The 12,971-nt window shown below is 33.4% G+C and overlaps 1 protein-coding gene across 1 annotated transcript; it reads left to right on the forward strand.

The window, feature by feature from the left end:
• The first annotated feature begins 3,894 nt into the window (after positions 1-3,894).
• Positions 3,895-8,491, forward strand: LOC113729388 (F-box protein CPR1-like). Its single transcript, XM_027253690.1, has 3 exons — positions 3,895-3,982; positions 4,474-4,567; positions 8,032-8,491. The coding sequence occupies exons 1-3, from the start codon at positions 3,895-3,897 to the stop codon at positions 8,489-8,491; spliced, it is 642 nt and encodes a 213-aa protein (XP_027109491.1).
• Positions 8,492-12,971: the final 4,480 nt, after the last annotated feature.

Here is a 12,971-nt window from a genome sequence, read left to right on the forward strand (position 1 = left end):
TTATATATTTTTTTTTTCATTTTTGTAGGTTTATCTTAAGAAAAGAAAATTAGAAAAAAATGATAAAATCAAAATCAAAAGCAAAAATCAAAATCAAATCATGACTAAACTTACACATTTTCATCATTTTCCCTACCAAATACACTTAACCAATTGTTACACTCAATTTTTTTCATTGATCTTTCTTGTCACTTGGTATGACAAATTCATCATGTTTTTCCATGCACCTTTCTTGTCATTTTGGGAGGCTATCATTTTGACCAGCAAAACACTCCACTCTTCCTCCCTCAAAAAAAGACTCATCTCTTGGCTCTCTTTTTTCCTCTTCGAACGAGAACAAAAACCAAACACACAAACTCCACTTTGGCTCAAAAAAAAGACTCTCTCGGCCCTTTCTTTCTTTCCTCTCAACAGACAAGACAGAAAAAAGAACCAAACACTCCAACTCAATACATCTCTCGGCCTTTCCTTTCTTCCCTCGGAACAGACAAGCCAAAAAAAGGCAACGCTCCACTCTCTCTCTACTTTGGCCTTTCTGTTGGGGAAACCGGGTAATTTTTCACTCAAAATACAACTAGTGAATTAAATCGATTCAGTAATTCTCAGAAAAGATCGTTAAAACAGTTAGATTGAATTACCATTCCAAGTAAATTTCCAGGAAAGGCTGGAGGGGTCACAAGTGGTCCCACTTAAAACCCAGTTTCCTATAACGGAATTTACGTGCACGGTGTATTATCACAATCAGACCCGTGTATACATAAACAGTACATACACACGAATAAGAAAATACACCCAAATGAACTGTATAAAACACTACAAATAAATCCGGCAAATATATTGAATACTATACTACAATTGAAAAGAAACTACCAAATAAATGTGTAATAAATAAAAGAGATAAGGAAAAAGAACGCACCCGAAAATTGATAACGGAGTTTGGCCAATTTTGCCTAATCTCCGGACACTGCCTAAGCGACCCGCTCTTAATAATTTGGGAGAGGAAAGAATTACAAATAATTGTTTGGTATTTTTGGTGTGTCTTAATTGAGAAGTGAGAGTGTTTATTTATAACTAACAAACACCTCCCTTCAAAGCTAAACAACCCATGTGGGATTTAGAAAGTTAGGCCAAAAGTCAACAAATCTCAACCTTGGCATAATTTCTAGTCCACCAAAAAATACAAACCTTCACACACAAATAAAAATTTCGAGGCATAACTGTCGTCTGTCTACTAGCTGTCCTTAAGCAGTGAAGCCAATAGCTTATTCTAAATGCCGTAGACGAGTACTTTTGGGACAGGCTAATCAACTGCTGCTATGGTACGACATTGAAAGCAAATCTATTACTTATCCTGTGATGCAAGTTACTGGGCTGAACAATTCTTTGAATTGGGTATATTTTTACAAAGCCTAGTGAAAGCTCAGCAGTGATAGTAATCTGGGAAACACAAAAAGAACAGCTGTGCTACAAGAAAGGAGATAATCGCATAGGCGTTTTGTTTCCTCTCTCTCTCTCGACTAGTAGCATTCATTCCCTTTGCTGGGGATTTAATTACAAACATAGGTTTTTTTTTAACTTGAGCTAACATGCCACTCCTAGGATTGAATTATGAGATTTGATATTTGCAACCCATTTCTTGCTATGTGGGCTAATGTATCCTTGCTACACGGTGATGATTGAACCAAATGTGAGTTCTTACAATCTTGTTGGGCCTTTTGGGCTTGATATTTCTTTCCCTGTTTGAATCTTTGATGTTGTGCAATGAGAGACTTGGGGATGAGATTCTCAGTAAGAAAGTGGATTTGGGCTAATGTTCTCTCTTCTATAACTCTTATATTCATCTCTGCTCATATGCTTACGTCTCCTAAATCTGAACTTTGTTGTATTAAGTACAACCTAAGTAGTGTTTGTTTAAGATGGTAGGCAATGTTTTTAAACTCGGACCGGTCAGTGAACCGGAGAGGTGGCCGGTTCGCGGTTCGACCGGTCCGACCGGCCGGTTCAAAGATTCACTTTTTTTTTTTTTTTTTTTTTTTTTTTTAGTGTTAAGTACTAAGCAGGTTTCATTCTACACTTGAATTTTACCAACATAACTTAATTTAAGTTATGATAATAATAAATTTTCTAAAAGTTATACACAAAACATGGAATGATAAATATAATTAAAATATCATAATTCACCACAAATTTTCATAAATTCATTATAAACATAAAGAGATACAATCCAAATGTGCACCAATTATCACAAATAAAAACACAAAAAATAAATAAATTAAATATTGAAATTCTTTTACAACCCTTAAAAAAATCCATAAAAGAGTTCAAGTTAAGACAAACTATTTGAATAGCAAACTTTTATCAGTGGCATGATAAGCAACCACACCACCTTCACAATTTCATCAACTTAAGCTGAAAAAGTTAAAATTTTATTATAAAAATATAAATCTAATTGCTCAAACTAAAAAAAACTAAAAAATTTTGAAAAACAAATATACAGTTAAACACATAAAAAATTAATTGCTACTAAACATTACTAATTAACATGTTATATTAAATTCAATGATCCTATACCATTAATTATTTTAAATTCAATTATCAATAGCTTCGATTATGTGCCAACTACCATATTTTTGACCAACCCAATGTTATTATTTGTAATTCCTATCCAATTCCTACACGGATGTGCACTACTTTTGCAAAAATTTCATCCTTAATTAATCGAATAAAAATAAAACAAAATTGAGGGAAACATATGAAAATTGAGGGGAAAAAGAAGAAAATGCAAAAAATCAACTAAAGATAATAATATAGAAAAAAACCTTGAAAAGAAAAAAATTAAACTTACTAAAATGTTGGAAAACAAGAAAAGTTGAAATTTTCAACTTGTTTACAATCTGCTAAAGATAATAACCTGATAATAATGGTGAAGACTTGAGAAAATCTTGTTGTGGATATTTGGGTTAAAAATGGTTAAGAAGAAAAAATTGAAAAAAAAAATAAGAGAAGAACTTGATGTTTTAATATATTTTTTAGTCAAGTAGAATTCTCAACAAACTTAAGTACAGTCTAGCGGTAAGATTGTCATATTTAAACTTGGAGACCCAGGTTCGAATCTTTACTACACCATTCTTGAACTGGCCGGTCCGGTCCGGTTCTGAAAACATTGATGGTAGGTAGACCAGTTCATTGGTTTAGTCTAATATGCTTTTAACCAAATCTTTGTAGAAAGCATTACTTTAACATATAATAGATGAGCCAAGTACTGCAACTAAATTTTGAGTGCCCTGTATGCCTCAGGATATCTTCTTTATACTTATAGAAGCAGTAACCCATCTACCTTCAGTCGTCAAAGGATACACCAACTTTTGAGAATCAACTTTTGTCTCCCACCACCTCAATCAGTTAAACAACTTGAAATTAACTCATTTCCTGTTTCTCTATATGCATGTCACCGTCATTATGTATAAAAATTTTATGTTTCGAACTTAACAGAAGTAGTCATTGGCATGTTAGTTCTGTTAATAAGGTTGTCTTTGTATTTTTGCACATATTGTTTCTCTAAAGAGCTCTTTTCTAATAAGGTTAATAAGTTGTATGGGTGGTATGACAAATCTTTGGTGTTACACTACAGTGGTCCTCTATAGAAATCTATAGGTATAAAATTCGCATCATATGATGCTGATTGCGGGAAGATTATAATTAGAATATGTGTAAGTTTATGTTGTTACTTATAGATATGCATGGCTCATATCTATCGTGATATTCTTAACAAAAGTAAAGAGTAGTATTAATTTTTCAAGATGTTTCCCTGAAATTTGATTTTGACGTGTTAGCATTGTCATTTATCTTTAAGCAGTTGATGGAGCTTGCACATATATGGTTCTTATCATGCTAATGGCACAACTTGTCTTGGATTTTTATGAATTGCCTCTGCTATTGTTGATGGTTAAACTTGTTGCTGGACTTGATATTCTTGATTTTGGTTCTTTGATTTGCTGTCCTTTAACTTGTCTTGAATGTTTATGAATTTGCTTATGTTATTCTTGATGGTTTAACTTGTTTCTTTGATTTGATGCCATCTGTTTATCTAGAATGCTTACTTGAATAGGCACTTAGGTGCTGTGTTTTTCTTTTTGATTTCCACCTTTTGCTTGGTCCTTGGGATTTTGCTTTTGTAACTGCTGTTCCTTGCATTTTAGAGGAAGCAGATTCTTGAAGGCACAGAATAAGTAGCTCAAAGTTTTTTTTGCGGTCTTGAATTAATGCAGTTTCTCAAATATAGCATAATGGCTGCATGAGTGCTAAATCTCTATAACACAAACTATTTTCTGCCTTTGAAATATTGAATTAACCAAATCATCTATGATGACAATTTACAAGACTTTTTTTTTCCATGTTCTACATTTCTAAAATTCTAAGATTTCTCTTTTTCTGATATCTTCGACTTTGTTGGGCCATATTGTTTCTGTGCAGGTATGATCCTGTTGTGCGAGAAAGCTTTTAAAGCAGCTGGAAATGTGGTCTTTGAGAAGTGTGCTTATTATAGCAATGAAGGATTCTTTGATATGTAATGATGATTAGAAATCTTACTTGTTCTGCTTTCTGAGAGTCTATGGAGAGATGCGTATTACTGTCTTGATTTTTTTATTAGCTGATCCAGCTTAAAACTAAATGCAGCTGAAGAAATATTTGTTTGAGGCCAAAAAAAAAAAAAAAAAACTCCTTATGTTTGGTTCCTTCAGACTTCTTGCTTTTTTCTATTGCACTGGTTTCCTTTTCCAAGGGAATAAGCTGCTCGTTTGATTAGGCTAGTGTTGCTTGATGATTACTTGTGCTTGCATTTGATTATTCTGCAAAATATCAAAGCCTTGTTTTTCTTTTGCATGGTAGATTTTGTGGATCTTGGAACCTGTAATTGAAGACAAGTTACCAAGTATTTTTTTTGTGTTCATATTTTCATTGTAAAAGTTTATACTGTTTGCTATACAACTCGGTAGAAGCAAACAAAACATTCTAAATTATTTATTCACTTTAGAATAATTTCAGATTCATATTAGATTAATTTTTACTCTCATCTGCATTTTTTTTTTCTTTTTCTATTAGATGATTGGCATAGGTAAACCTGCCATCACACTTTGCGTTGACCAAGGTACCCTTGCTAATTTTTGAACATTTGCAACAAATTCGAAACTTAATAATGAGTCATTTTTCGCTTGCTCCTAAGTCCATTTTTAAAATATTGCACAAATATATTTTCACAAATTATAGCTTTAAGGTAGAACAAACTCAATTTCAACCACCAAAAAGTTACAAAAGCTGCATACTATCTAACCATTGGATTGCTATTTTTAGTAGTTTTTTTTTTTTTGTAGAAAAATATACTGTGACGATTCGATATATGTGAGGTAATAAGGTAATTGAAAAATATGTTCACAAAAAATGAAAAAAAATTTCTGCAAAAAATCAGAATCCAAACAAGAATGTTCATTGATGATGCTCATTTTATAGAAATATTATTCACTGTAGTGCACGTGTAGCATAAAAAACATCAATTTGCACCTCATGGGCTTTTGAGACTCTTGAGAGAATTTTTTTGAGGATGCTCAAATTGAAAGGTAAGTGAAAATGATAGAGGGTAGTTTATTAATGATTTATCAAAAGAAAAAAGGAATCAAACTAATTTTTTATGCACTAACAATGTAATGGTTTTTTTATACTAATAATTATGGGTGTATGCCATATGTGCATGATTGAAATTTCAAATTTGAATTCATATTATATGGTATGATCCAAATCTGTTAGCGTAAAAAAAATTTACAGTGGCAATGTATCAAAAACTTACTCACAAAATATTGCAGAAAATTTTTCATTTTTTTAACCTCTCAATTATTTGCCAAACTATTTTTTTGTTACCATTTTCATTAACTTAATATCACATGACCTAGTATTATATTTTCCCGCCAACAACACAGCCTATATTTCAACCTACGGGATAGCATTGTCCATACAGGCATTATATGTGGCATGCATGTCATTTGAATATTTTTATAATAATCATTGCAATATTTTTCTGTATTGTGATGTATAACAGATCAAAATGTAATCCAAAGATAGAAAGGGAATAAAATAATAAAAAAATACATTTATAATGTAAAATAGGGGAAATGGGGGGAACGGTTGTCAGTGACAACCGTTCCTGAAGGTTCACGGCCACGATGTGGCCTCAAAAATTTGTGCAGCTCAGATTACAGCATGTAACTCGATTTTCACGCCATGTGTGGGGCCCACAAAAAAGTGTTGTAAAATTACGTCGTGTGCAAAGTAAGTTACATCGTGTGCAATGGAAGTTACGCGCTGTGAAAAATGAATACAACCTGCACAAACGGTTGCACCTGCAACCGTTTGTGCCCCTTGTCCTAAAATAGGAGGTGCAATGTTAGTAAACAGTAAGGATCCACTTGAGTGGCATAACTTAATCGTAATGGGACATTAATCCAAACAAAAGTGAGGAGTTCTACTTTGGAGTCTAGTAATCCACTTGCACTTTGTAAAAATCTACAACCATCATTGGATACCTTTTTTGCATATCAATCAAGGATGACGCCAAATTCACACTCCTTCAATTTAAATCCACACCCATAACATTAAGACGATCTCATAAGAGTTTGATATAAACTTTTTTCAACTAGTTGATTTGGATCTCGCGCGTGTTAGGATTTTGTTATTTGATTGAGTTTTCAAGGATTTGGTGATAATTGTATCTTAGTAATTTATGAAGTTTCGTATATTCACATTCATTGATAAGGTATATTACATAATATTTGTCACTAGGTCATCAAAAACTAGCAAGAGCTAGTTAGCCTCGACGAAACGATTGTTCTAGCTACCAGAGATAGAATGCATGGAGATGAGGCTTTAACATTGACAAATGGAACATTCAGTCCATGCTATACACATTGTCTAGGCAAAAGACGGTATCTACAATGTGATCATCATGGTTGAGAGTTGATTTATTCTGCCATGCAGTGAAGGTGCCAACGTGGGAGACCAGAATTCAGTGTTGATGACATTGTTAGAATGTAAAAACTTGTTTTCCACGCGACAAGAGATGTTTAAAACATCAATTATAAATTTTAATTAATTAAAATTGTTTGATATCATCACCGAGCTTATTTTTTATTGCAAAAACGTCTACCAGATCGCATAAATGCTTTTTAGTCAACTTGATTAGAAGTGTGCGGATATAGGCTATGTAGGTATGAATTTAGCCCTACCCATCAATTAATTCAGTGACTAAATACCTTGGAACCTGCAAAAGTATTTCCATAGCAACTCCCCCAAATGGTTAAATGAAAAATTGGATTCTGGTCTATTAAAAGTGCAGCATATTCTCCATATTCCTCGCTTGCTCTCTGTAGAAAGTAAAGAGCCAGTAAACTGCGGAGACAAAAATCGTCAAAAATGCCTGACGTTCCACAGGATATCTTGAAGGAAATGCTTTCAAGCAATGACGGAGCCAAGGGGGGCAGAGGGGGGCCATGGCCCCCCCTAAGTTTTGAGAATTTTAATTCATAATATGTAAATATGTGTGTAAAATAAAATTGGCCCCCCCTAAATTTTTTCAATTTTAGTTTATATTATGAGAGTTGATATATATATATATATATGAATTAGTCATCTTTGAATGGAATTTCAATTTTGGCCCCCCCAAAAAAAAAATCCTGGCTTCGTCACTGCTTTCAAGGCTTCCTGTAAAGCCACTCTTGAGGTTTAGGTGGGTATCAAAACAATGGAAGGCCATCATAGATGGTCCAGAATTCATCCAAGTCCACATTGCTCAGTCCCTCAAAACAAAATCCCATCACAGCCTGATCCTCAGACAATCATATATACCTTCACTCTGCAGATACTGACTCACTCAACAAAACCAACTGGGCTTTTTTTTTAAGAACTCAATCATCCATTGAAGACTCCTCATTTCGGAACTGAGATCTTGGGTTCTTGCAATGGTTTGCTTTGTCTGCTGAACAGTGAAGAAGATATTACGTTGTGGAACCCATCAACCAGAAGGTGTCAAAAATTGCCTGTCACTGAAACTGAGTTTCCAAGAGAAGGATTCTGTTGTTGCCAGTATATAATCTATGAATTTGGGCATGAATGTGTGAGTGATGATTATAAGGTGGTTAGGATTATACAATTTTATGGAATTAGTTCTGACACCTTTGATTCTGACGTTAAGGTGTATAGTTTCAGATCGAATTCTTGGAAGAGAATACAAAATTTTCCCTATTATCTGTGTTACAAAAGGGCTTATGGGATGCTGGCCAATGGTGCGTTGTTTTGGGTTGTGAGTAGAAAACCCGAGTCAAGTACTGCTAGGTTGATTGCTGCTTTTGATCTTGCAACAGAGGCGTATAGGTTGGTGCCACGGCCTGTTTATTCTAATAAGAATTTCCATATGAATGTTGGGGTATTGGAAGGATGCCTTTGAGTGCTTTGCAATTATTACTCAGATCATGTTGATATTTGGGTGATGAAGGATTATGGGGTTAAGGAATCTTGGACGAGGTTGATTTCAATTAGGCAAAGTGATGTTTCCACTGGGCATTTTGAGGTAGTGAGGCCAATTACTTAATTTTTTAGACTTAAATCAGACGTATATAGAAGAAATGATGATCCTGCAGCTTAACAAATTCTTACTAATCTCTAAAGTAAATCGGCAGCGAGTACTTACAAAAATAGTGACAGAAGTAAATGCCTAGCAGGGATAGCAGTCAATGTCTCGTTACAATTTCCTATATGGAACGAAGCGCTTCTGGAGAGGACCATGACCTATGATTTTATCTTGTTACCAGAGAAAGGAAGCTGTTCCGGGAAAATCCCAATAAGAAAGACGAGGCCCTATGATCTTATCAAATTAGGCATCATATTGCCAAGAATCGCACTGGGAACGTGACTGTTGCCTGTGCACGTAGTACTGTTTTCTTGTTCAGATTTCCTTCTACATCCTCGGGTTTTTATATAGTTTCTGTTGGTTCTTGACCAAAATAAATCATATAAGTAACAATAATTTCTCTAATAAAATATAACAAAAGAATTAAAAAAAATTTCATACCTCAATATTGCATTAAAAAATGCAAATAATTTGTACCATAAAAAGTTAATTTGGTATGGGTTGAGGTGTGGATTAGATCACTCTCTTTAAGATGATTCGCGCTCCTACGGAATATCATCCGGTGTAGCAGGTCTCAGCACGTCATTTCTAGGATACAACATCCCAACATTTTTCTCACTATAGTCTACTCCAATCTACACTATTGGAGTAAAACAGAAATATCACATAACACTGTTGGAGGGGAAGAAACTCCAATGATAGTGAGAGGAAGAAAATACTATTGGAGAGGAAGAAAATAGTGTCAGGATGGCAAAGTATATATCAAGTTTGATTGATAGATGCTTCTATTTATAGACTAAGAAATTAGAAATATTAAAATACTAACATTAAGAGAAATTAACACCTCATATTTCAGCTACAAATTGAAAAGTCTAGATTCATTGTATAATGGCAAAAAATTCGCTAAATGAATTCATAAACCTAATCATTACATAGGTTACATAATTCAAGACATAATCTCATTTTAAAGACATAAATTACACTTTTCAATGATTTTATTTGTAGCTGAAAATTCATTGAACAATTTGTAATTTATTGTGTTTGAATTCAAAATAAACATGTGATATTTTTTTATTAAAATATACAACAGTTTCTCCCAAGATTTGCAAGAATATTCAGTAAAGGGAACATTAAGGCGAATGATTTTTCAAGATGGGAATTTCTCCCCATACAATTTGTGAAAATAAGAGTCAGATATTAGCTCTTTCCATAATTTGCAAACGCACTGCAACTTGTACAGACTTTTCATGTCCACTCTTGCTAGTATATCAACTAACAAGTCTGTCGGGAGCTCTCTGTTGATCATCTCTTTCTCATCTCTGTTGCCTTCTTTTGCATCTTCTTTCTCATCTCTGTCGTCTTCTTTTGCATCTTCATCAATTCTCAGCCGCTTGGTCATCTTCCTTAACATCAGCATCTCGAGGTCTATCGAACCCGTAGGGTGCTCACTGTCAATCATCTCCTTATCTTCCTTGCCATCTTTTGCTTCTTTGTCAATTCTCAGCCTCTTGATCCCCTCCTTCAAGATCATCATCTGGTGGTGTAATTCTCTGTTGTTGTTGTTTATTTTGGACCTCTTCACCATCTTAATATATTCTGAACTTCGTCAATTTTTTTTTGTTTATTTATTTTTTGGTTTGATGGATTTAGTTTTGACGAATATTTGTAGTAGTATCATACCGAGTAGAAATAGAATAGCTGCTAATCCGAGAAGTTGTGGAGAATTAGGTTTAGTAGGACCGACCCCTTTATTCTAATATTTCCTTATTCCTAGATCTTCTCGAATTTGGACTCTTTTTTTTTTAGTATTTCTTTCGTTAATGTAGGAATTAATCCATTATTTCTAAAGTAGAAGTGCAACTATAACGGAAAACTACTTAATGCTTTGTTTGGATTGTGATTTTTTGAAGGAAAATTTTTACATATTTCGCGATTACATTTTTTAATTACTTTTTTTACTTATACATCAAATTGTTATAGTATATTTTCTGTAAAAATTCTTAAAAATGGCAATCCAAACAAGTTCTAGGTATTCAGGAAGTCAAAATTCTGATCTTCATCCATATCCTTCACGTTAAGTAATTAATAGTTGTATTGAGTAATTTAATTGAAAATCTTTTGAGCTAAAAAAACAAGGAAAGTGCCTGCCAGATAAAAGCTACATCGTTCATCCTTAATACACAAACTAATGAGAGTCTTTATATTAACAGTTAGCTAATAATTAAAAAAAATGGTTAGGTAATAGTTAAATTATTTAATGTACGGGGGAATGTGTGAACAGAAAAGTTTTTAGGTACATAAACGAAAAAAAGGCTAATCTCGTATAAAGGGCTAAATTTAAATCTTGGTATAGTTCTAATTGTACAATTGTCCAGTTCTTTAATTCCTAATGCCATGGAACAACACAAATAATATGGACCGGATGGGAAGAATATTCATAATTTCCGCAATTGATCTTCTCTGTTCCTTTTTACCTGTTGAGATGTTTAAATGAGCCTTCATGCACGATAGAATTCGAGGTCGCAATTAAAAAATTAAGATACGAATATCATAGAGTTAGTCATTCTCTAACAAATAATGATAAAGTAACAATCATTTCATTGTTAGATTTTTTGATATAATTCTGCCATTAATGTAGATTTAATGAAATGATAATGTTTTTATATGTTGATAGGTTGCATTTTTGTCATTAATTCTATTATTATTTTCCTCTTTTATTAAACCAAATATTATATTAATTGATAAATTCTACTTATATTTGGTATTTGGTACTAATTGTAGGAAGATGGAGCAAAAAGAAATAAAAGATGTGATTTTTCAAGAGTTTTCCAATTCAAAATGGAGTCTACGTGGATTATTGGTGGAAGATTAGGAGGAAGTCTATTTGGTTTCAAAAAACTAAAAATTAGGAAAATGATAAGATGGCTGGCCCGTGTGATTAATACTAGGAGTCAGCAATTACGAGGACTGGAAACTTGGTTTTCATTTGACTAGTAGTTGTTTCCTTAAACAATTCCTGAGTTTTCGAAATTAGTGGCGGTAGACTAGTAGTTAATAGGTCACTTAGGTTTTCCTTTCTTTTAGAGGGGAGAACCGTGACTCCTGAGAGAGGACGGCCGCTTGGCCCCTCAATTCGCCTTGCTTTCATGAGTTTTAGAAAAAAATCAATTGCAGCCAGGTTCCATGGAGTCTGGCAGAATTTCTTCTAGGATGAGCTACTAATCTTCTTTTCTAGTCAAGGTGACAACTGACATTTGGTTCGACAATTACTGTGAGATTTAAATTATTTTAACTGTTTCCTTCATTTATTGATATTTATATATTTTCTACTTTTAATTGTTATAACCATTGTGTATGATTGAATAATGCGTAATATTTAATTATTCACGTAGGCTATATTTGCTAATTGGGGGTAGTTGAATCCGTAATTGTTCGATTACCTCCATCCCGGTAGCAACTGACTTAATTGGATTTATGTCAGGAAAACATACGATCTAATTTAAACAAACCCTCGTAGCGTGTTTGTTAGTTAGGATTGGGTTTTTCTAAATCTTAATGCAAACCAGAAATTAAATCCTACGGTCGTACCTAGGGTTGTTTCCAGGTTAGAGAAATAGTTAACGGTCATACCTTAACTATCGACAAATTAAGGAAAGGCTGGTTGTTTATCGCGTGTATGACAACTATAACCAATCAATTAATAAATGTTAGAATTATTCTTGAATCAATGATCAGTTGTATGAACCATTTCTGAAGTGTACCATTGGCTAGAGTTCTCCCAATTATTTCTTTTAATTAATTATTTTTTACATTTAATTTATTTAGTTATCAATTCATTAGCATCTAATCCTAAAACCCTCCATTAATCTTGACTCGAAAAGAAACAAATTTCTCTCCAGTCCTTGAGGAGACGACCCTACTTGCCACTGTCTACTAGTTAGTGAATTCAGTTAAATAATTAATTCCGATATATTGGATTAAGCAAACTCTTCCGGAATAGGGTGAATCAAGTAACCCAATGCACACCTAGGGTCCCTGCTCCAGTACTAGAATTGATTATTGACTGTTTCAGGTGGTAGCTATGTTTTATTTATTATTATTGCACAGATTCAGCACCTGTTAATTTTTGGCGCCGCTGCCGGGGACTGGTGCCTGATTAATTTGTTTCTTTTTTAGTTCATCTTGTTTTCATTTTTTTTATTTTTTTTAATATATAATTTATGGCTGTTAACATTCCGTATTTTGGTGATAGACTGGATTTTATTTCTAAAAGGGGTTATGAGACTCATGCTTTTTC

The sequence above is a fragment of the Coffea arabica genome, chromosome 2e (genome assembly GCF_036785885.1).
Source record: "Coffea arabica cultivar ET-39 chromosome 2e, Coffea Arabica ET-39 HiFi, whole genome shotgun sequence".
NCBI classification, from domain to species: Eukaryota; Viridiplantae; Streptophyta; class Magnoliopsida; order Gentianales; family Rubiaceae; genus Coffea; species Coffea arabica.